Source organism: Equus quagga, chromosome 1 (genome assembly GCF_021613505.1).
Source record: "Equus quagga isolate Etosha38 chromosome 1, UCLA_HA_Equagga_1.0, whole genome shotgun sequence".
Taxonomy (NCBI): Eukaryota; Metazoa; Chordata; class Mammalia; order Perissodactyla; family Equidae; genus Equus; species Equus quagga.
In genome coordinates this window covers 18,417,454-18,439,122 of record NC_060267.1, presented here as the reverse complement: position 1 = coordinate 18,439,122, position 21,669 = coordinate 18,417,454, and the positions used below count along the sequence as shown (strand labels likewise).

The window sequence follows — 21,669 nt, the reverse complement described above, 5'->3', positions numbered from 1 at the left end:
AGCCCAGAGGCTGGGGAAATTCCAAGTAGGAGCTCCCTATCCCCTCACCAATAACAGCCAACAACCCAGGAGGATCCTTGTTTGCCTTCTCCTCTCACTGCAAACACATCTGCCTTGAGTTCTACCAGTGGGTTCACTGCCTCAGAACCACCTGGGGAGCCTGGTAAAAATAAACACCTAGGCCTCCCAGGGGTCTGCATGGTTAACAAGCTCTTCAGGTACTCTGATGCCTGGCCAGGTTAGGACCCCTGGACTATAGCCCTCAACTATCTGAGGGCATCCTGATTTGGCCAGTCAGGAGCTTTCCTGGCACAAGATCTGGTAAGACTGAAGTTCTGGTTTTGGTTTAAAAAAAAGGCAGGGGGGCAGGCTACTTAGCTAAGGCACTGGGATGTTCAAATCACTGGCATGTATGAAATGGCAGGAAAGGTGCTCACCTACCTGGCTCCCACCTCCTCCCCACCAAATACACACACACACATGAACGCAGGAGACTGACCTCTTTGAAATTGTCAAAGGCAGCAAGAATGATTTCGTGACCACCCCGCACCAAACACACAGCTGCCAGGAGCTCCAAGACAAGGGCTTTCGTCCTAAGGGGTGAAGAGGGAAAATCAACACCCTAGCTCCCCACCCTGGCCATCACAGCTCACTTCAACTACTGGGTGACTCCTTTCAGAGAGTGGAGACAGCCTCGGCAGTAAGGGGGAGAGGGTGGGCTTGGGAAAGAGGCAGGGGCAGGAAGGCCTGCTCTCTCACCAAGCTGTGCAGACCAGAGGCAAGCAAGGGACACTCCTTCTCCTCCAGCAGAAGTGAGGGAGCCAAACTGAGGCCCTGACATAGGCCACAGGACCCCAAGGCCAGGCAGGACTTCTTATCAAGGACCAGTGGAGCCCAGATCTCCAGAGCCCAGGGCAGAGCAGGGAGGAAAGGGGAGGGAAGGGACTCACCTTGGATTCTTGTTGTTGAGACTGAGAGCAATCTCATTGACAGCGTGGGGGTGGGACATGACCAGATTGAATCCATACTGTAGCAAGGGAAAGGACAGAAGGAGGGGAGACCTTGCTGGTGAGGAAGGCAGATCCCAGCCCAATCTCCTCGACTGCAGGCCCACCAGCACACTTGTCTTCTACAAGCTGGTGCCCTCCTAGCTCTCCTGGTTTGGCAGATGAGGCAGAAGAGGCAGAGCATCCACGGCTAGTGCTGCCCCCTTACCTGATAGTTCATGATGGCTCTGAGACAAAGGATACAGACGTGGACATCATCCTTCTGGCTCACCAGGCGGGAGTTCTTCAGGGCCCTGCGCCCAGGGAGGGTGCTATACCTGGGGGAGAATGGGCTGCTGGTGAAGGTTCCAGGAGGACTCACCATCACCCAGACAGCAGGATGCCCCTCAGCAGCAGCAGAACAGTGGGAAAATGGACCTTGTGCCACCAGCCCAGAGAGACAGGGTGCAGGAGGCAGGGCGCTCAGCTGTTTCACCTCCATGGAACAGGTCTTTGTCAGTAACTACGGGATTACAGTTTATAATCAGTGCCCAAACCATCCTCAGCCCAGAGATCCTCCAAAATACAACAGTAGGTGTGTAGGCCTTTCTAATCCTTGAGACAAGTCCAGGGAGATATTCCTTTAGGCCTTCGCTCCTTCTCCTTCCAGGTGCTGCCATCTTCCACACATTCCTGAGGTCAGGAGCATGTTGGCTCCTATCCTACTTCTATGTCCCAGAAAAGGCAGAGCAGATCCCAAAGGCTTTACGAGTACCAGGGGCTACATTTGGTTTGCACCCCTCAGTGATGTTTCATGAAAGAAGGAGAAAACACAAATGGTGTCTGCTCATGCATGATTAGGATGAGGAGCAGTGTCAGGGGGACAAAATCCACAGGAAACCAGGAGAAAAGCATGGCCATGAGAGATGAGACCACAGGAAGGGCCACAGGACCCAGAGGAAAGCCTCCCAGGGTAGGAGGGGCTCTGAGAAGTCATCCGGTCCAACTACCTGCCTCTGGGCAGGATAGCTCTTAAGACACTGCAGACAAATGAACACATTGCGGCCTTGAAGAGAAAGGCCTAAAGGAAGACGTGAAGGGAAGGTGAGCAGCAGGCAGGCTGTGTGGGAGCTGGTTCCGGGCAGCTGATGGGGCAGAGTGTAGAGCCAGAGGGACACAGATATGAGGGCAGGAGCTGGACCACCTGGTGAAGACCAAAGAGCTGGGGGAGGACAAGCCCTGTCCGAGAGGCTGGGAGGAATAGCAGAGTGAGAATAAGAATGGAGGGGCCTCCAGAGAGGGGGTGAGGAGAGGGGAGAGCTGGAACCCCAGATGGGGTGGGCACAGCTGAGGGTGATGTACTTACCCAGGACAGATCGCTGGGCAGAGTCAAGGAGACAGAGAGGACAGACCAGAGACAGACTGGCAGGCAGAGGGCAAGAGAGCTGAGCCTGGAAGCAAGAGTGGAGGGAGGAGCATGAGCACTCAGCGCTGTTACCCAAGACTTGGACTGGGGCTAGGGTGGGAGGCAGCGGGCAGAGCGCGAGCACATACCGGAGCACAGACTGGCGCGCGGAGCGAGCGAGGCTGTTGGTGAAGGGGGCTGACAGGGCGCTGGGTGGCTGCAGGTCCTCAATGGACCTGCTCCAGGACCGGAGCTTGTCGAATGCACCATCGTCACCACTCTCTAGACCCTCAAAGTCAAACCTGGAGCAGGAAAGGACACACAAGCGCACACACAGGAGAAATTCAGTGCCAAGCCCCCTGGCGAGCTCACCCCTTGCCCTTTAGACCTCGAGGACAAGAAGCAAGGGCAGCAAGAAGAGAAAGCAGAACTGGGCAGCAGAGACCTAACCCTGGTCGGGACAGCTACTGACAAAGGACAAGGGCAGAGCAGGCACAGGCAGCAACGAGAAGGGGGATCGGAGAAGATAGGAATGCTGATGGAGGCCAGCTGCTGCTCCCACTGGCCAGCCGATTCCAGGAGGAATGACCTCCCCATGGGCCCAAAGGGACGTGAGGAGCTGGTAGTCTTAGCCTGCGTAGCTGAGAGGCTGCACTCTCAGCCTTAGATGGGACAGCTCAGAGCAGCTGTGGCTCCCCATGGAGAATCTGCCCCATGGGAGGGTAGTCGGGAACAGGCCAACTGCAGGTCTTGCTAGTTCTGGGTTGGGCTCATGAGGGCAGGTCTAAATGGAAGAGAATGGGTATCCTAGCAAACTCAGAGAGGGACAGTCCCCTATGCTCAGGAGGAGCACCACGGCCCCACCACAGACTGGGTTTTCTGTGGTTCTATTTGAGGCTTCTAGGTTTTTGTGGTATAGAGGTTCCTTGGGCTTCAGCTTCCCTGGGGGAAGAAATCACAAGTCAACAGTGTAGAATGGGTTCCTTCATCCCTAAGAGTCCCAGGAGTCCTTAGGGGTCCCAACACCTTAGGAGTTGGGATGGTTTCTCTGTTTGTCACTTCCTGCTTCTGGGACCAGATATCTCCTACATCAGCAGTCTGTGAGTGTGGCCAGGGTAAGGAGGACAGCTCAAGATCACAAACCCACGGGGCCTTCTCTTTTACATATCCCTACATCGGGATATACCCGCTCTGAGAAACAAGCCCCATTCCTCTTTCCTGTCCACTTCCCCCCGTAGGTCACTAAGGACTGGGCAAGCATCTCCCACAGGCTCTTTCCCACAAGGAGGCTTCTGCTCAGACATGCAGAGCCCCGGGGTCAAAGGCACAGAGGCCGAGTCTTTCTGAAATAGGAAGCGATTATCTGCAGATGCCTGAATGTTCCAAAGGAAGCAGGAGCAGGCTTCAGAGTCCTGAGGATCAGATGTTTAATGGGGCTCTCAAGTATACACCAGAGGAGCCTCGCTAACAGGGAAACAGCTTGCCAGTGGCTTCCTTCCATCAGTACCCCTAGCACTGGTACATGCAGTTTACAAATAGATACCTTCACGCAAACTCCATTTGGCTTCACCCTTTTCCTCTCAACCCTTCCCCAAAACACACACTCTCTCTTCTCCACCCCCTGCTCGAGTCTTTCTTTTCAAAACAGAGTCAAAGGCACTGCCGTGGACACTACAATACTAAGGTTCCAGCGTATTTTGGTTTAGAGCAGCTGGGATTTGTTTGCTTTTCAAATGAGATAGGCTTATTTGGAAAAAAGAAATACATCTTTTTACTATAAAAGCTCTGAATTTTTAAAAAATCACTTCAGCAAATGTTTTTCATTTCTTTCTATAAAAAGAGTTGTTTTTAAAGGGATAGGAGGATCACAAGGCACGACGTCTACAGGGACGCACATGGGGAGTGGGCTACTCTTGGTTTTAACAGGAAGGGACCTGGGAAAGGTGACAGAGAGGCCAAACCTAGGAGAGGTGTTAGTTTGCACCCCTAAGGAGATGAGACTGAAAACCTGCTGGACAAAGGAGAACATCCAATGGGGCAAGGACAGTAGCAAGAAAAGTGAAAGTTGAGGCTAGGGCTGAGTCCTGAGACTGGGGAGTTCCCCAGGACTCGGGACTTTCAGTGCTAAAACTGGGGAAATTCATTGGGGAAATTCATGGGCAAAACAGGACAACTGGTCACCCTAGGGCTGACTTAAGTCTTAGGTATAAATCTGAGTGCCTTGGTCATCCTGTGAATGATCTATACTCCTTCTTTCCATAGAGTCAGGTAATTATGGTAGGGCACACCACCTCGAATAATATTAACAATAAAGTGTAGACTTAGTACGTTCCAAACACTACCAAGTACTTTACACATATTATCATCTAATCCTTACAACAGCCCTGGAATACACATCCCTTTTTATATAAGAGGATGCAAACTTGCCTGAGGTCACAAAGGAGTAAAGAACAGAACTGAGACCCACAGCCTGCTTGTCATATTAAAGCCTTCGTTCCTTCCACTACCCTGCACTGCCTTCTCATCTGGCTGCCTCCAAGCCTGCTTGACAAAGTCTCCAAAATGCTCCATTTTCAGTCTGGGTCAAAGGCCAAGCTCACTGCTCCTGGGGCTCTTCAGCAATGACCTGGAGTAACCCTTTCATTTCTGGAGACCCACAGGAACTTCTTGAAGACTCAACTCTCCCAAGGCAAATGACTCCCACCAGGCATCTCTCCCAGGAGCCAGGACGTTTCCTTGGAATGCTCCCAGCTGGGAGCCTGGATCCTTTGGGTTCTGATTCTGAGCTCCCTTTCCACATCTCTCTCCTCCTGCTCCCCAAAATGTACCTTCTGCTCCAGCCACCTGGTATTCCTCACTGACCCCAGACATTCCCTTGGCTGCCTGGGCTCCTCCCTCCTGGCCTGGGATTCCCATTCCCATCTTCTCGATTGCAATCTCACCCTTTTCTCATGAAATCAGAATGGGACTGTGTCTTCCCTCACTGGTCCCCAACCCTAGCCGCTGGGTGGTACTCACATGACAGAACATTGGGCAAAGGACAGGTAATCCACCAGCACATCCAGGCCTTTGTTTTCATCATTCAGAAACTCCCGTACCCACCTGCGGATAAAAGAAACATAGTGGAGGGGTCTGCTAAGTGGGTCAAGGGGGAAGAAGGTGAGTGGCCTCTGACCCAACAATACCCTCTTCTGGATCCTCCCGAACCAGGCTGGGAAAATTCTGAAGATCAAAACCTATGGCAGACCCATCCATAATCACATCACTGGCCTGGCTCTCCCCTAGGCAGGGAGTCAGGGATGGGGAAAGGTACAGGCTTTCCAATACCACGTCAGCCAAACAAGCTTTCAGAAGCCTCCTCCTAAAGGACCAAGACCGTGGCTCAATCATTTTCTGTTTCCTTGGTGTCTAGCACAAGGCTGGGCTTACTTACACATCCTTGCGCAATGTTTGATGGAAGAATTGGGGGATTACCAAGAACATTTACCGAGGCCCTTGTGCAAAACTATGCCTGACAGAGGCCAGCAGGTCCCAAATCTGACCAAAGTCTCAGTCAAAAGACAAGCAGGAGGGGTCAGAGAGCTCTGGAACAGGGGCATGTTGGGCCAAAGGGCTCTCCACCAAGTTGAAAGAAGGGTATTTGGGGACATAGTGAGTAAAGAGGGACACGTGGAGTTCTGTGTTTGGTCAGGGTGAGTTTTTCAGAACAGGAAAAGGAGGGGGGAGCAGTCAGGAATTCAAGTAACTCCAGTATGGCTATGACCACTCAGAGCCAGACTGAGGACTCAGGCCCCTTCAGCCAGAGAGGCAGGAAGGTAGACAGCAGGCACCCTAAAGACAAGGGGCCAGGGCATTTCCACTCTTCTGCCTTCAGGCCTCTTGGGCTGAGATATCCCTGCAAGGAAAGTCAGGAGCGAGTCCCAGGAGGACTGTTAAAGGACAGGTTCATTCCCCAGGACACAGAGACTTAAATCTCTCAGGAAGAAACCCTGACTCTCCTGAGTGCTCTGCTCCCTCAGAACGTCTAGGGGTCTTGATAGGCCAGCTGCGCCAAACAGCCCTGCAGGGCTACTTCGCCCCCACATCTGGAACAGCAGCGCCATGTTTGCCGGCCACACCCTGGGCTACAGAGAGAGGCTGGGCCGGAACACCAGGCCGGCTGTGATCTGGCAGCAAGCTCTGGCTGGGGCTGACTGACACCAGAGCTGCCTGAAGTTAGCTTCCTCTCTGGGGGCCGACAGGCCTCCCGTTTCCTGTCTGTCTGCGCTCCAGCTCCCCACCCCCTTCTCATTTCCTGTCTGAGTCTACACTGCTATTTTAGGGATCTTGACACTTTGAGGAGAGGTTAAAGGGCACTTAGGCAACTCGGAGAAACCAATACAAATCAGGGAGAGGAGGAGCTGGAGAAGCTCTGGAATCTCGCTTCCCAGAGTGCCGCTCCAGGGCTTGAGATGCCGTTGGGCTGCCCCTGCACACCCAGCTTCTGCAGGCCCTGGGGCCAATCAGGCCTTGGCCAGGCAGGATCCTCCTCCCCCCACTTTGCCCTGGCCTCCTACCGCCCTGGAGTACCCACACCCCAGCCTGACAGCCCGACAAACTCTTGCTGCTCAGAAATCCAGGAAGGATCCTGGTCCTTCCACCGAACTCTACCCAGAGAAGCCACAGTTCAGACGACAGGAGCTCCTAAAATGCCAGACACTAAGCTGTTCCCTGGGAACCAAGGACCAGGTCCAGACCTCTAATTTGTGTGCCAACTGCCAAGAGGCCCTGGGCCTGGGAACCATGCTGCTCCGGGCCCAGCTCCTGGCCAGTGGCCAGAGGGGCAGGCACCAGGTACAAGGGGCAGACAGAGGGGACCGTCACACACTGCTCTGTGGCACCCTTCCTCATGCAGCAAAACTTAATAAGGAAGACAAGAGGGCCTGAGAGAGAGGGAAAGAGGGAGGGAAGGCCCTGTGGAGGATTGCAGGCTGGTAGGTGGTGTCTGGAGCTGTCATCTGGGTCACTCTTGCCCTCCTCCCACACAGGGTCACTGAGGAGGCCCTGCCAGTCTTTCCTTCTGTGAGGATTCACCAAATAAAGGTGGAGGCTTAGTTGCACATTTCCTAGTGGGTCAGCTTTCAATGGCTGGTTCACAGATGAGGTGTGGGAGCCAACTCTGGCTAAAAAGTACAGCTACTGAAGCCAGCAACTGTCCCTTTCCTGTTCTCTCCTGTGCCATTTCCCCTGTGACGGCTGCTGCCACAGCTGGCTACATACAGGTATAAGAACCCTGGGCAGGCTCAGCCCGGGGGTGGACAAGTGGGCGGCTGCCCCGGACAGGGGGGAAGGCAGATGATGTCATTTGGCTCTTTCCACCCCTGCTCTCAGGAAGCCCAGGACCCAAGGGCTGGCACCTGCCCAGCAACCCCCACCCCCACCCAGGCCTGATTTCTCACTCATGGAAGCTCTCAACATTCAGGCCAGGCCCCTCTGCCAGGACTGCAGCCCTGCCTACAGGACTGCATCAGGTGTTTCTCGCTGTTCTTTGTGTACACACACACACACACACACACACTCTCTCTCTCTCTCTCTCTCTCTCTCTCTCTCTGTCACTTTCACTACACATTCTCTGGCTGGTTACAATTCTATAAAACTGAGAACATTGTCATCTTTCACTTCACCTCATGCATTAGCTCTCTGCCTGTTCAGCAAGTCCTCATTCCCCACTCACAGACTGGAAATAAAAAAAACGCATACAGTTCCTAGGGGCCTTGTCAATGGGCTGGTAGTACCAGGGTCCATGAACACAGAAGACATTCAACTCCTGGCCCCATTGCCTTAGAGTTTTCCTTTCAGAAAGCTGTTTCGGCTCATGAACTAAGATTATCTTTTTTTTTTTTTTTGAGGAAGATTAGCCCTGAGCTAACTACTGCCAATCCTCCTCTTTTTGCTGAGGGAGACTGGCCCTGAGCTAATATCCATGCCCATCTTCCTCTACTTTATATGAGGGACGCCTACCACAGCATGGCTTTTGCCAAGCAGTGCCATGTCCGCACCCGGGATCCAAACCGGCAAACCCCAGGCTGCCGAGAAGTGGAACGTGTGAACTTAACCACTGCACCACTGGACTGGCCCCCTAAGATTGTCTTATAATCAAGCAAATAATCTTCTGGGTAGCAAAAAGCCCAGGAACTAGGTCTCAGCTATTCAATGCAATATGCGCCCCCATCCCCAGCCTGTTCTGGGCCTCCTTGGCCCAGCCCCAGGTCTCAGGCAGACGCCAGTCCCAGCTGCTGTGGGAATGTCTTCCATTCAAAGCCACAGGCCGAGGACCCCAGGAGAGGCCCCAAGCTTGCCAGCAGCATCCAGTCAGCAGCTGGCAGAGCTGAGGGGAAGAAAAGCCAGAAAAGGAACAGTCTGAAGCTCTGAGGAAGCAAAGCCATTTAAGGGGCAATTCTGCCTCCTGGCAGAGAGATAAACAGGCAAACCAACCTCAGAGGACACTGGATCCTGAGTGGCCAGGTGAAGAGGCTCTGATGGCCAAATCTGACTCACCCAATGTGGTTGGTACGAAGTGAGATCTCCAGCTCCCTCAGCACTTTGGTTGACTCCTGCACTCTCCTCCTGAACTTCTGTAAACACAGAATTTTCTGTCACTGATGGAGATCACCCACCCCCCATCCCATTTTACAGTATGAACAAAAGAGGTCGTAAGGGAAAGGGAAGCAACATGAGAGGGTAGGTGTAGACCTTCCCTCTATTATTAACCAGCCACTCTAGGCCCAGGGCCTCGGAACCCAGAAATCCAACTCCTATTGCTCAGAAGCAGAAGTCCCACCCCAAGTCAAAGGGTTTGCCCCAAATCCCACAGGACTATAAAGGGTAGCAAGATGGGGCCTCCATGCCTCACTTCACCTTCCGAGTTACGCTGGGGTCCAAGAAGCTCTGGAGTTTCTGGATATAAGTGTGGGGAGGATTCTTCACCTGGAATCGTTCCTGTAAGGGAAACACGCGTGTGGGCACACAGACGCCCAGAGTCCTGAGGAGAGTGCTAAGGAAGTAGAGCACCCTTGGTGGTCGAAGTGAGGAGAACCAGCCTCCTAAAGTTGTCACCTGGCCCTTAACACTGCCCAAACTGTAGGTTCCCTTCCTTGACTTATTTTCAGGTGCTTCCCATCTGTTGCCATCTTCAGCCTCCTCCAATTAATGCTCCCTGAGCCTGTAAGATTTTTCTGTGTCAAAAATTATTTTAAGAGCCTGCTGCTTGCTAAGACGATGCAGAGATTACACAGCTGTGAACAGCACCCAAAATAAAGACACAAGTGGGAAATGTTGTTCACTGCCTGGACAACTGATGGACGGGGGTTAGGAAGGCCAAGGGGAAGGGAGCTAGGACTTACAGAATCTACCTTTCTCAGCCCTGAACCCTGAAGTTAGGACTAGACTGGTTTTGCAGCGTTAACACAGCTCAGAGCGGCAAACACACTTCCTGCTCCTTGCCCAGGCCCCAACAATTCAGAGCAACCTCAGTGCTGAAGCCTGCTTTCAGCAAGGTCATCCCCTGACTCCCTTCTACACAGGGTACGGGACCATCCCCTCCCCATTTGGGGCCAACCTCCTCATCTGACCCAAGGGGAAACTTAGGGAAAACTCTCAGGCCTTCTGGACCTGTAAGGGCCTTCAAAACTGAGATATCTGAAGATTTGCGGGTGAAGGTGAAGGTGGAAAGGGTCCAGAAGAATAATAAAATGTTAGGAAACAGAACCTAAAAACAAAATGAAAGGAAAAAAGAAAGTTTTGAGAAAGAGCCGAAATTAGGTGACCTAGAAAAGACTGAGAGATTATCAATTAAAGAAACTCAGTACCAAAGTTGTTTGTTCTCCAAACCCCAAGCAAGTGTTCACCATGCTCACCAACTCCTCTTGATGCAGAACATGAGGAAACAGGCCTTCCCTGGAAAGGAGGGGACCTGGGCCAGGCTCTCTGAAGCATAAGTCTACCTTAGGTCAAGCAGCACAACTTGGGAGGCAACAGAGCATAACAGTTAGGACGGATGGAGTCGACTGCCTGAGCCCTGGCTCCATCACCTACCAGTGTCAGGCAAGATACTAAGCCTTGGGATCTTCATCTATACAACATAACAGGGCCTTCCTCAGAGGGCTTCTGTGAGGACTAAATGAGATACTTCAGCATATGTAAAGTGCTTGGTCCATAATAAGCACTCAATAAATGTTAGCTATTATGATTTTGTTCAGTGCTTGAAAAGAAATAATAAATATGTTCGTGACAAAACTCCATCACAAAGTGCTGTGTAAACACACCACCTACACTCTGTGCCAGGTGCTTCCTAGGCCCCAAGAGGTAAGGAAGTAAAAGCTGACTCTCCTAGCAGTGCAGACAGCCCTGTCTGAGTTCAGAAACTCATGACTTGTGATCTTCAAATGTGTGCAGGGGAAAGAGCCAGACTGTAGGTGTTAGTTCTTGATTCTGAGCTAAGTAATAATCTGTATATTCTCTTCCAGCTCTTAAACACTATTCATGTAGGGAGAGCCCCCAATCATCATGTTCCAAGATTTTGGAACAGAAGACCAGAGGACTGGGGCTTCTCATTCCTAGAAGCTTGTAAATAATGAGAAAAACTCTGCTGTTTGCAGAATGAGAGCTAAGCAGTCCTCTGGATTCCCTGCCAGGCACAGCCCTCACGCTGGTGAATGGCAGAAACAGTCTTTGCTGGGAAAACTACCAAACTCCGCCACAGCTGACCCTCACACCCCAGACCTACACAAACCTCCTTCAGGCCACTGCCCATTGTGGAGAAATCAAGACAGCTCTATGCAGGAGCTAGCGGGCAACTTGGCCTACCAGCCCTGTCTGTTAGGAGAGTCCTCTTGGAACAGGAAGTGAGCACAGACTGAGGCCAAGTCCAGGCCAGGGTTCCCCAAGTGGCCCTAGGGCTGCAGTCAATGCCTTTGGCCCTGCTGCTTTGTCTAGCCCAAAACACAACCCCTACTCCCAGCCCTGCCCCAAACCCCGTACCTGGTCACAGATCAGATCCCACTTCTTCTCGTTGTCATACTGCCGCAGGAGCCGGGCCTTGTCAGGAGGCAGGTTCATGGAGCTCTGAGGAGAGAACTCGAGTCAACAGGGCTGAAAGCTGCCCCCACCCTGAGGAGAGGAGAGCTAGATCACACACACCTTTCCCCTCCTGGATCCTGGGGCTTCACGTGGACACGCTGTGGACCATAAGGAAGGCTCAGAGACGTGGAACAGTCCTCCTGCCTCCCCCTCACATGTAGTTCAGTTTGGTTGAGCAATGTTTTCCAAACCATAGGTTGTGGAATCAATTTAGTATGTCAAGATAAACTTTATTTTAAATGAAAATGAACAAATTAAAGTAGAATAGGATAGAAGATACCAGAATTCATTCATAGAAGATAACGTTTCATGAAGCTTTTGTTTCTTTTATATTTCATATATATACATTACACACACACATAGGTCATGCTGTAAAATGTGTTTCTTAACATGGGACAAGTCAAAAAAGTTTAAAGCTGCCAGTCTAAAGCAGCAGCTTTCAATCTGCTTTTCCCCCACGGCCTGAGAGATGGGCAGCCTTCCCGCACCTTGCACGCCTGTGGGTGAATCCTGAGCCACCCACAGACTGTGTAGATGCTACTACAACGCTACCCATTTTCCCCGTATCAGGATGCAAGTGAATGAGAAGGACATTAGCATAAACACAATCACTCAAATATTTTTAGGAAATAATTTACAAAATTTCAGTACTTTAATTATTAGCAGTAAATTACTCATGACACACACACTTTCCAACTAATTAAGACACAGTAAGACCCCTTGTGGAGACACTCTAATTTAGAATATAAAAGAACAGATCAGGAGACATCTTATTTTGTTCACCAGTGCTTGCTGAATGAATAAATGAATAAAAGTCTGAGTGAGTAAGTAAATGAAGCCCAAGGCAATCGTGGACTAGCCCTACCCAGGCCAGCAGCCCTCTCTCCCCTCCTTTATCCAGTCCAGCCAAGTCTCTCCTCTATGCAGTTTGGTTGCCTCTGTTGCAGTCACAGCCCCTGCCTCTAAAGGCAGTCAGGTCACTGTACCTGCCTCCACCCCAACCCTGAATCTAATATGATCTCCCACCTGGAGTATCACAGCTGTCTGATAAGCCACATGGCTCCCACAAATCCAGCCTCCTCCCCATACGCTGTGGGCCACCTGGAGGGCCTGCCTCTCCTCTTTCTCTCCTCTACCTCCCGCTCCAAGTTCAGCTCTAACTCTCTGGCAACCCAAGCATGGCCACTGGGTTTACCTCTGCCCACTCCTTGACATCTTCATCCCTGGGGACATGAATTGTGTGCACCCAGGGTCCAGAGGAGTCACACAGGCCCTGCATTACTCCAGAAGAAGTAGGAGTATCCTGGGAGTGGGCCCTCCATTTTCTAAGAAACTGAAAGAAAATCCTTAAGCATCATTTATTTCTGTTATGCATATCTATTTATTATGCATTTATTTACACATACACACACTATAAACTAGCTGTACGCTCTTCTAGCCCCTGAAGGACTTTGTCAATTCACATGGTCTCCAACCCCTAATAATGTCTAATACTGTGACAGGCACCTAGTGGAGAGTAAACTGCTGGCAAACCTATGGTTAAGATGTTCCAGTTCCGAGCTATGGACCCAGCTCCTGGCTGGAAACAGGATCACTATGGTTCAAAAAAGGAAGTAGGCTTGGGATCTCTAGTCAGTGTTTAGAAATGGAAGAATTCAGGAACACAGAAGTGGGGCAGGTGAGAGAAGAAAAGCAGGGGAAGAGACCACTGCATCACACCTCTCCCCACAGTTTCTGCTGCCCCATGAGTCTGCCTGAACTTCCACAGGAAAGAGGGGCTAACCAAATCCTCCCCACCGCTGACGTAGTACAGATGGCTGGATGGGCAAATACAACCCTGAATGTTTTTTCTGGAACTATCCTGCTAAGGGCCAATCTCGGCACGTCTGTGTGGATAGCAGGACAGGAGCAGGAGGCCACAACAAAACAGGGACCCAAAGGTCAAAGGCAAGCCCAGAGCAAGGTCTTCTGTCTAACTGGAGCCAGGATGCTGCCAGCTAAGCCAAGTGAGACCAGAGCAGAAATAGTCCTCAGGCCTGGTTCTGGCTCTGTGCACACCCTGAGGACTTCACTGTCATCTGCTCGTTTCTCCCAAGTCTGTGCCATGAAAATAGTTTTCTGTTGTCTCCTCTGGAAGAAAGCCGCTGGGGAGGGGGAGGAGGGAGCCTGTCGCTACAGTGGCAGACATCACATCCCGTCTACACCAACTTCCTCCCTCAGCCACCCAGTGTCAGCTGCTGCGGCTCACACTTCCCCAACAGGTGAACTGGTGAGGAAACGTTTGGTGCACCTAGGACTTCACCGACGGAGTAAAGTCACCCCCTTTGGGAACCTAGCCTGAGAGCATGGAAGAAGCACATCAGGGGCCTGGCCAAACTTTAGATGCCCAGGAGAGATGGGCCCCCGGTGACGGAAACAGGTGGCAGAAGCAGGAATCAGCTGTGACCACAGGCCCACATCCTTCAGTCTAGAGCTTTGAGTGGCACTTTCTGGACAGTGATGCGAGCCTCTCTGCTTCTTTGGGGCCGAAGTGTGATGGGGAAGGAAGTGGGTCAGGGGAATTCCCCCAGCCTCCAGCACTCTCACAAGAAATGGATCACTGACTGCGGGGTGGGAGCCACCCACCAAGGGGGCAGGACCAGGGCCTGGCCAGGGAAGTTCTCCTCCCTGCCAGACAAGGGTGTCAGGCCTTCTTCTGCCTCCACCTGATAACGTGTGTGAGTCCAGCAAGGCTCCAACGTCCTGAGGAAGGACAACTTCCTGAGTTCCGGGGACTGCCAAGGAACAATCCTGACACAGTTCCGGTCTCAGTCAAAGATTTGTTTCCTTGACATTTTTCTTCAGTGGTTCCACAGAAATTGCAGTTTCTCAGAAAGGCAGAAGCTGGGCTAAGTTCTGGCTAAGTCCTTGGTGAGACCCTCAGACTCTTGCTGAACAGAAATGAGGCACAGCTGTCTTGGAGCAGAGGGCACCGAATGCGGAGTCAGAGAATCCAAGATCAACTTGGAGCACTTCAGAGTCACTGAACCTCAGTGAGCTTGTCCATAAAACAGAGATAATCTCACTACTTCCCAGGGTTTTATGAGGATTAGATGATAAACATTTTATGTCTGTATGTGTCTGGAACAGTGCGGGTGTTCAACACAGTTCCTTGCCCTTCCTCCTCAAAGTCCTGTGTCATGTTGTAACACCCCAAGGACCACTTGCTTCTGGGCTGTCTCTCCATCTCTGCCTCTGTCCCTCCTCCAGCACGGCTTCTCAACACTCCGAGAACAGAACAATCCTTTACCCCTCCTTTGATCTCTCTCTGGTTTCCTCTAAGACTAGGAGGCAATTAAATACCACCATCATTGAGAAGGGAGGAGGAGACCCCAGGGAGATGGGAGGAGAAGGGGAAGATGAGCTCCAACTGAAAACAACCCTGGGACTGATTCCTAAATCTGAGGGAACCAGCAAGAAGTCTAATAATAAAAACCTGTAACGGGAAGAAGTAGTGAGGCGTGGACCTGATGCTTCTCTAGCAAGGCTGCTCTGGTTTACTGCCAGTTTGAGGCCAGGCAGAGTGCCCTGCTCAGTGGCCAAGACCCACCCCGGGTTCTGTGGGAGCAAGGGTCCTTCCAGCAAGGCCTCCTTACTCCGCACCAGACCCCCGTCAGCCCCAGTAAAGCCGAGGAGGAGGGAGGCAGCTCTGGTCGCAGAGGTTCCCTTCCCTTTCCTGCTCTGCACCCCCAGCCGGTTAGCCCCTCCTCGTTTCCTTCCCATTGCAGGGGAAGGGAAATGCCGGTGCGGCTGGAGTTTCCTTCAAAGCTGTAGGCCCTGCTCTGGGACTAACCCTGACTCTGTCAGTCTCCTTGGGCCAGGCCTTGGGAAAACCCAACAAGCAGAAATAAGAACCACCAAAAGTTCCCAACTGTTTCTGTTGGTCCCAGTCAATCGTGATAAATCTTAGGAACAGGGACAAAAATGGCATAGATGTCTGAAACTTTCCTGCGAAGGAGAAGGACAAGAGAGATGTCTGAAACTTTCCTACGAAGGGGATTCTGGAGGCTTTAGGGAAGGCAGGCAGGGCCTGTTTACGCTGAGCAAAGGCAGAATGTGAGCTGGTGGTTTTCTTAATGTTTTCTCTCTCAGAACCACCTCCCCACCAAACCATCTATGGCTGAACACTTCTCTCAAGTGTGGTGGCCCCAGCCCTCGTCCTCAGCCCATGGGGGTCAGGAGTCCTGGGAAGCTGAATCTACAGCTTCCCCAGTGATGAAAGGAGGCGCTGTCCTGGGCACCACTGGCTGCTGAGCCCCCAGCCACAGCTGCCACCAAGCCCTCTCAGGCATCACAGCCCATTGTACAGATGGGCAGAGGTGGAATGTGGTGAGGAGGCACAAGGTTTGGGAGTCCAGGAGACTGCCATAGGAGGAGCTGGAGCACTGTGTTCCCGCCCTGTGTTCCTGCCAGGATCCCCCTCACAAACCAACAACTATGTCCCCAAGCCAATGGTGAACCAGGCAACACTGGGCACAAAAGACAGAGTTTTAGGAGTGGCCCAGCCTGCCCTCCACGTGTCTCTACTGGTGGGCAGCAGGCACAGCTGTGGCCAGCTAGGCACTGCTTCCAAAGGGCAAGGGCCCAAGGAGGAGGGAGGTACCAGCTCCTGCTGCCTCGGCCCCTTTGGCAGCCACAGCCAGCCCTGCTGCAGTAGCAGCTCCCAGACAATGAGAGTTATTTTCAGCCAGTGCTTTAACACAAGCCAGCTGGCCAGTGTGCAGGGCGGGAGTCCTCCTCCACCCAGCCCGCCCAGACAGCAGGCAGGCCGGCCGGCCCAGCCCACTGCCTACGCTGCTGCCGCCTCTGCGTCACTGTTTGTTTATCTCGTTGTTTTAGCACAGCTCCTCCCAACTCCCCCCAAAACTACAATCCTGTTAAAAGGAAACCAAAAAGTCAGAGAGTTTGATCAAAGGTCCAAGAGATAAAATTAAGAGGTCCGACATGGGAAGCACAGCAGCCCCTCCAAACACCCAGTCTGCCCCAGCCCCAGGACTGGCGGGAGCAGTGCAGGGGAGGAAGCGGAATGCACTGGTGGCCAGGTCTCTCTGCAGCCCCCACGGACAGCATGGAGGCTGAGCCTGGATGTGCTGCCAACCTGGGAGATGAAGCTCTAGACTGCTCTCCTCGCCTGCCTCTCCCCTGTCCCTCTCTTCAGAGCTCAGATTTGGAGAAGACAACTTAAGACAGACAGCCTGGGATGAGCCTGAGTCAACTGTGAAAGGTTCTGGGAGAAGAACTGTATTCTGAGGCAGAAGGGAAATCACAGGCAGAGTTCGTGAAACTTGGCTAGAGGGAGAGGTAGCCCTCCCCATGACGGAGTCGGGGTGAACCCTCCAACCAGCCCCTGCACATCAGAGAGCTGGAGAATAAGAAGGGGTGGATGGCAGCAATCACCTCCCCGGACTCCAGGTCTCCAGGTCTGGCGCTGCCAAACCCCACAGCCTCAACAGTGCGGCTCCCCCTCTGCTCCTCATCTCCTTCCACTGGAGCTCATAGACGCTCCACAACTCTAGCCACAGGTACAGTCTCCTCTAGGCCTGAGCTGCCCTATTAGACACGGGAAAGTTGCTGGGGTACCTCATGACAAGACATCAGAAGAGTGGGTCCTCTTTGACTTAAGTGTCTGCAGTGGCTTAGGTCTGGCTTTCTGTTTTTTGTTTAATGGAAGCTACCACTTCAGGGACAAGCAAAAGCCAGCTTTCACAGGCTCGGAGCTCTGTCTGGAGAACGTGCTTCTGTGGTCACTGATGACTCTATAACCAGAAATGACTTGCTGAGCAGTTACGGGCCAAGTCCCTGAGCAGCCTGGAGGAAAAAGAGATGGATTCACCAGATGTCTCAGGCTGAGCTCTGCAACTCACACCAGGGAAGTCAGATGAAGGAGAGGCCCTAGAAGGCCAGCATCAATCAAACAAAGAGGGGTCTTTTTCCAAAGACAATTGTACCCTTGAGGCCTCATCTTCACCCGGGAGGACTCTTCCACTGGATCCTGAGAAAGCAAAGGAACTTGGCCATGTCCCCATTGCCAGCAAAAGCCTCAGCTCTACCCTCTGCCATACTGTCGGCCTCACACCTGACATCAGGTAACCTCTGCAGGTAACCTGGCCCCTGAGGCCCTGGAGACCTCTTCTGGCCTACTCAGTGAAGAAGCACACAATCTCAGATGCGAGAACGCTTGTTAGCTCTTCCCAGCTGAGCCCCCAGGCCCTAGCTAAAAAGCCACTGCCACAGCAACTTGATCTGTCTGCTGGCTCCTCAGCCCCTCCTCGCGGTTAGCCAGACCCACACACTCCCCAGTTACGCAGAATGGAAACTATTCTGCTGGGGGCAGCCGGTTTTCCAAAGCTAAGGAGTCTCGGGGCAGAGCCTCACATTCTCCCTGTAGCCAACCAAGGTCCTCCCTTCTCTTCATGATATTCTGCCCTCTGGCCTGGGGAGCCCAAATAGGCAGCACTACCTCTCAGAGGACACACTATTTCTGGGGTTACATCCCACAAGGAGCATTTTCCCCCTTCTCCCCAGATCACAGCTCATTACTCACTGAGACCCAGTGCGTCTCCCTGCCCAGGTCTCTCATCCATACCTTCCCTTCTACTTGCCCCTCCACCGCCCATCACCATCAGATGGGCCCTTATTGTTCACTCCTGACCCTCTGGGATAAACTTCTAGCTGGCATCCCTACTTCCAGCCTTTCCTTCCCTCTGACCTGCACGTGGATGAAATGTCTAAACTTCCCAACACACAAGATAAATAATGTTTCTTCCCAGTTCAGAAATCTTCTCTGAGTTGTTATCATTTACACAAGAGGGCCCAAACTCCTTGGCCTGCTGTTCTTAGCATCTTAAAATAAGAAAGAGCTTCAGGGGTAAGATTCTCCCCAGGCCAGCCCCAGCATCTGACCAGTGTCCTCTTCTCCTGGACTTTCCTAGAACGGCCACTCTTGCCATAGCATTTGCCTATAACTGATGTCTCCCCAATCTTCTGAATCCCTACCTATTACTACCTGATTGAAAATCCATCAGCTCTGTGACTACCCAACCTAAAATAATCAGCCCCTCTCTGAGCTCCAAAGCATAATCATATGTGAAGAATCATATGGCAGAGAACTGCTTGTGATCTCCCAACGTCTTCTCTCCTTCCTTAGTAGGGAACCTCCAAAGTTTGGCTGAGCGCTTGGCAGCTCAGAGTTAACATATTTCTCATCTTCCCTTGCATTCAGGTGTGGCTATATGACCACATGGGATGCAAGCAGAAGTAGTATGTATGACTCCAGAGAAGTGTCGTTAGAAAGAGGGAGTATACCCTTCTTTTCTCCTTTCTGCTTCCATCTTGTTGGAATGCAGAGATAATGGTTGGAACTTCAGCAGCTACTCTGGACCATGAGGTGACCTTGGAAATGAAGTTCAGATGGGTGAAGCAACAAGAAAGAAAATAACTGGTCACTGATACCATGGACCTTAGCACAAATTGAATGTGTTCCATATAGTGTCTTTTCATGTGTGTATTTTCTCTATTCACAACTAGAACATGACCTCCTTGATGACAGAGGTCATGCCTGATCCTTCTTTGAATCATGTACAAGTGCTTAATAAATAACTGGTTGATCGTGCTACTACCTCTTCTACCACCAAGTCCCTGGTTATTTTTGGAGGGGATTATCCAACTTCTCACCACTGTCCTTGCTATTCTGGGCTCTCTCTCCTATAATCTGCCTTATGTGCTATAGCCCAAATCACTTTCTTTTCATGCTGCTTCTCCCTCAGCAAACTCCCACTTCTCATTCTGAGTTTCAACTCTGTCCTTCAGTTCATGCCACGAATCTAAGCCACTGCTCTGCACTTCTCTTTAACCAGACTCATCTTCTTACAACCTGCTAGACCACAGGCTCCTGAGCACAGGGACCACAACCAGCTTGGTTACCACTGTACGAGGTGCTCGGTGAAGATGGAGCAAGTTGGATTTCCCGACACACACACTCCTCTTCCTCCTGTCCTTGAGTTTTCTCCTCCATTACACCCCAGAGAGATCATCTCCTTCCCAAGTGCCAGCCATGCCCCTCCTTCAATTCACAACAGGTGAAATCCCACCTTCTCTAGCAAATCTTTCATAAGTAAGAGCGATAAGATCTACCCCACCTACAACAGTGCCCCCACACATTTACTAACGTCTTTAAAATGTGTTCATGGAGTTGTGATTTATGGCTAATGTCTCGTCACCTTTTCTTGGATGTTCAATAAATATCCTACCACAAATCTCACAGTGAACGAGGACCCACACTGCCCTGGTATGAATCCTGGCTCCAGCACTGACTAGTTGTGTGGCCTTGGGAGAGTTATTCAATCTCTATGAGTCTCAGTTTCCTCATCTATAAAATAGCGGTAGAGGGGCCAGCCCCATGGTGGAGTGGTTAAGTTTGCGCACTCTGCTTCAGCAGCCCAGGGTTTCACCAGTTCGGATCCTGGGCGTGGACATGGCACCGCTCATCAAGCCATGCTGAGGAGGCATCCCACATGCCACAACTAGAAGGACCCACAATTAAAAATACACAACTATGTACCATGGGAAGGGTTTGGGGAGAAAAAGGAAAAAATAAAATCTTTAAAATGGAGGTAGAAATAGCATTCACTTCATAGTATTGTTATGATGATTAAGTAAGTTAATATATGTAAAGCATTTAAATCAGAACCTAGGTAGTAAATGTCACACGTAATGCTATGTTTTTTTCTTTGAGTTTCTAATTTAACATTTAGCTGGAAAACAACTATATGCCAATAATTGACCTAGGAGCTGAGGATATAAAAATAAATAGGGCAGGATCCCTACATTTAGAAAGTGTATAACCAGAGGGCAAGGCAGACAAGCAAACCAGAGGTGAGTGTAGACAGCGCTGCTGTGTGAGAGGCGCGCATGGCACTGTGGGACCCCATGGAGGTAACATCTAATTAGAGTAGTCAAGTATGGCTTTCTGGAAGAAATGCTACAGGATTTAGTCTTAAACATTAGGCAGGAGGGAGTCAGGCAAAGGCAATGAAAGAGGGACAGATGGTGATATTCTAGGCAAGGAGACAGCCTTTGCAAATACGTGGAAGCACAAAACACAATAAAAAGTCCAGGAGTCTCTAAGTGATTTGCAACAATGGAATGAAAGCGTATATGAGGAAATTACAGTGGTCAGATGACAAACGGTCTTAGGAGCTAAGGTAAGTAAGTGGGCATGAGTAGGACAATAATGATACTACTATTAAAATGAAAACAGTAATAATGACAAAAGCTACCATTTATTGACAGACTGTGATAAGAACTATATAGGAATTACCTTATTTAATTCTCACAACAACCCTATGAAGTTGGGACTATTATTATTCCCATTTTACAGGTGAGGAAACGAAGGCTTGGAAAGGCTGTGGAACTTGCCCAGAGTCACACAGCCAGTATGTGGTGGAGCTGGGACATGAACCCAGGTCTGACCCCAGAGCCTGAGCTTGTAACCCCACACAATGTGTCCTCTGAGACAATGAATTACATTAGCCAGTCTCTGTGCCTTTTAAAATTGCATGCATCCTTCAGGACCAATACAACCCACCTTCCTCATGAAACCTCCCCAAACAACCCAGACCTCTCCACACTCCTTCCTCTGACCTTGCGTGGGGCTTACTGCCCTTACCTCCCATTGACAATCACGTTCAATCATTCCTTCAACAACACTAGTGTCTTCTACGTATGACACACTGTGCCAACTGGAAGCCCTACTTTGCCTTGTGATAACTCTTGTATATTTACAAAGAAAGGGGAAGCTATGGCTTATAAACATCGACTCTGGGCCAGACACTGTGCTAGACTCTTTAATGAGAAGACTTCAAGGAAAAATCACTTCTCTCTCATATTGTTATTCATCTTTCACATTGTGTATTATTTCTCAAACTAGACTGTGAGCTCCGTGAGGGCACAGAATTTGCCTTGAACACACCTGTTCCTAACAAGGATGTCTGGCACACACAAGCAGCTTAACAGATACTGGGAGTTGCCCATGTGGACAGCAGAGGCTGGCTTGCAGCAACACCCCATCTCCTCCAACGCAGCAGCTGGGGACCCAGCTTTGGCTTTCCAGGAGTCTCATTA

General features: G+C 51.1%; 1 protein-coding gene across 5 annotated transcripts in view; it reads right to left on the bottom strand.

Annotated features, from left to right (window-relative positions):
- FMNL3 (formin like 3) overlaps positions 1-21,669 on the bottom strand; it is a 52,508-nt gene that overhangs the window by 10,596 nt on the left and 20,243 nt on the right. For 3 of the 5 annotated variants that reach the window (XM_046643572.1, XM_046643581.1, XM_046643562.1), the window contains exons 2-9: positions 11,410-11,493; positions 9,289-9,369; positions 8,929-9,005; positions 5,410-5,493; positions 2,541-2,693; positions 1,216-1,324; positions 951-1,027; positions 500-593 (exon numbers count right to left, since the gene is read on the bottom strand). In XM_046643572.1, coding sequence (XP_046499528.1) covers positions 500-593; positions 951-1,027; positions 1,216-1,324; positions 2,541-2,693; positions 5,410-5,493; positions 8,929-9,005; positions 9,289-9,369; positions 11,410-11,493 — 759 coding nt within the window. The remainder of the gene's footprint in view (positions 1-499; positions 594-950; positions 1,028-1,215; positions 1,325-2,540; positions 2,694-5,409; positions 5,494-8,928; positions 9,006-9,288; positions 9,370-11,409; positions 11,494-21,669) is intronic. The other 2 variants (XM_046643597.1, XM_046643590.1) reach the window with 1 other exon arrangement.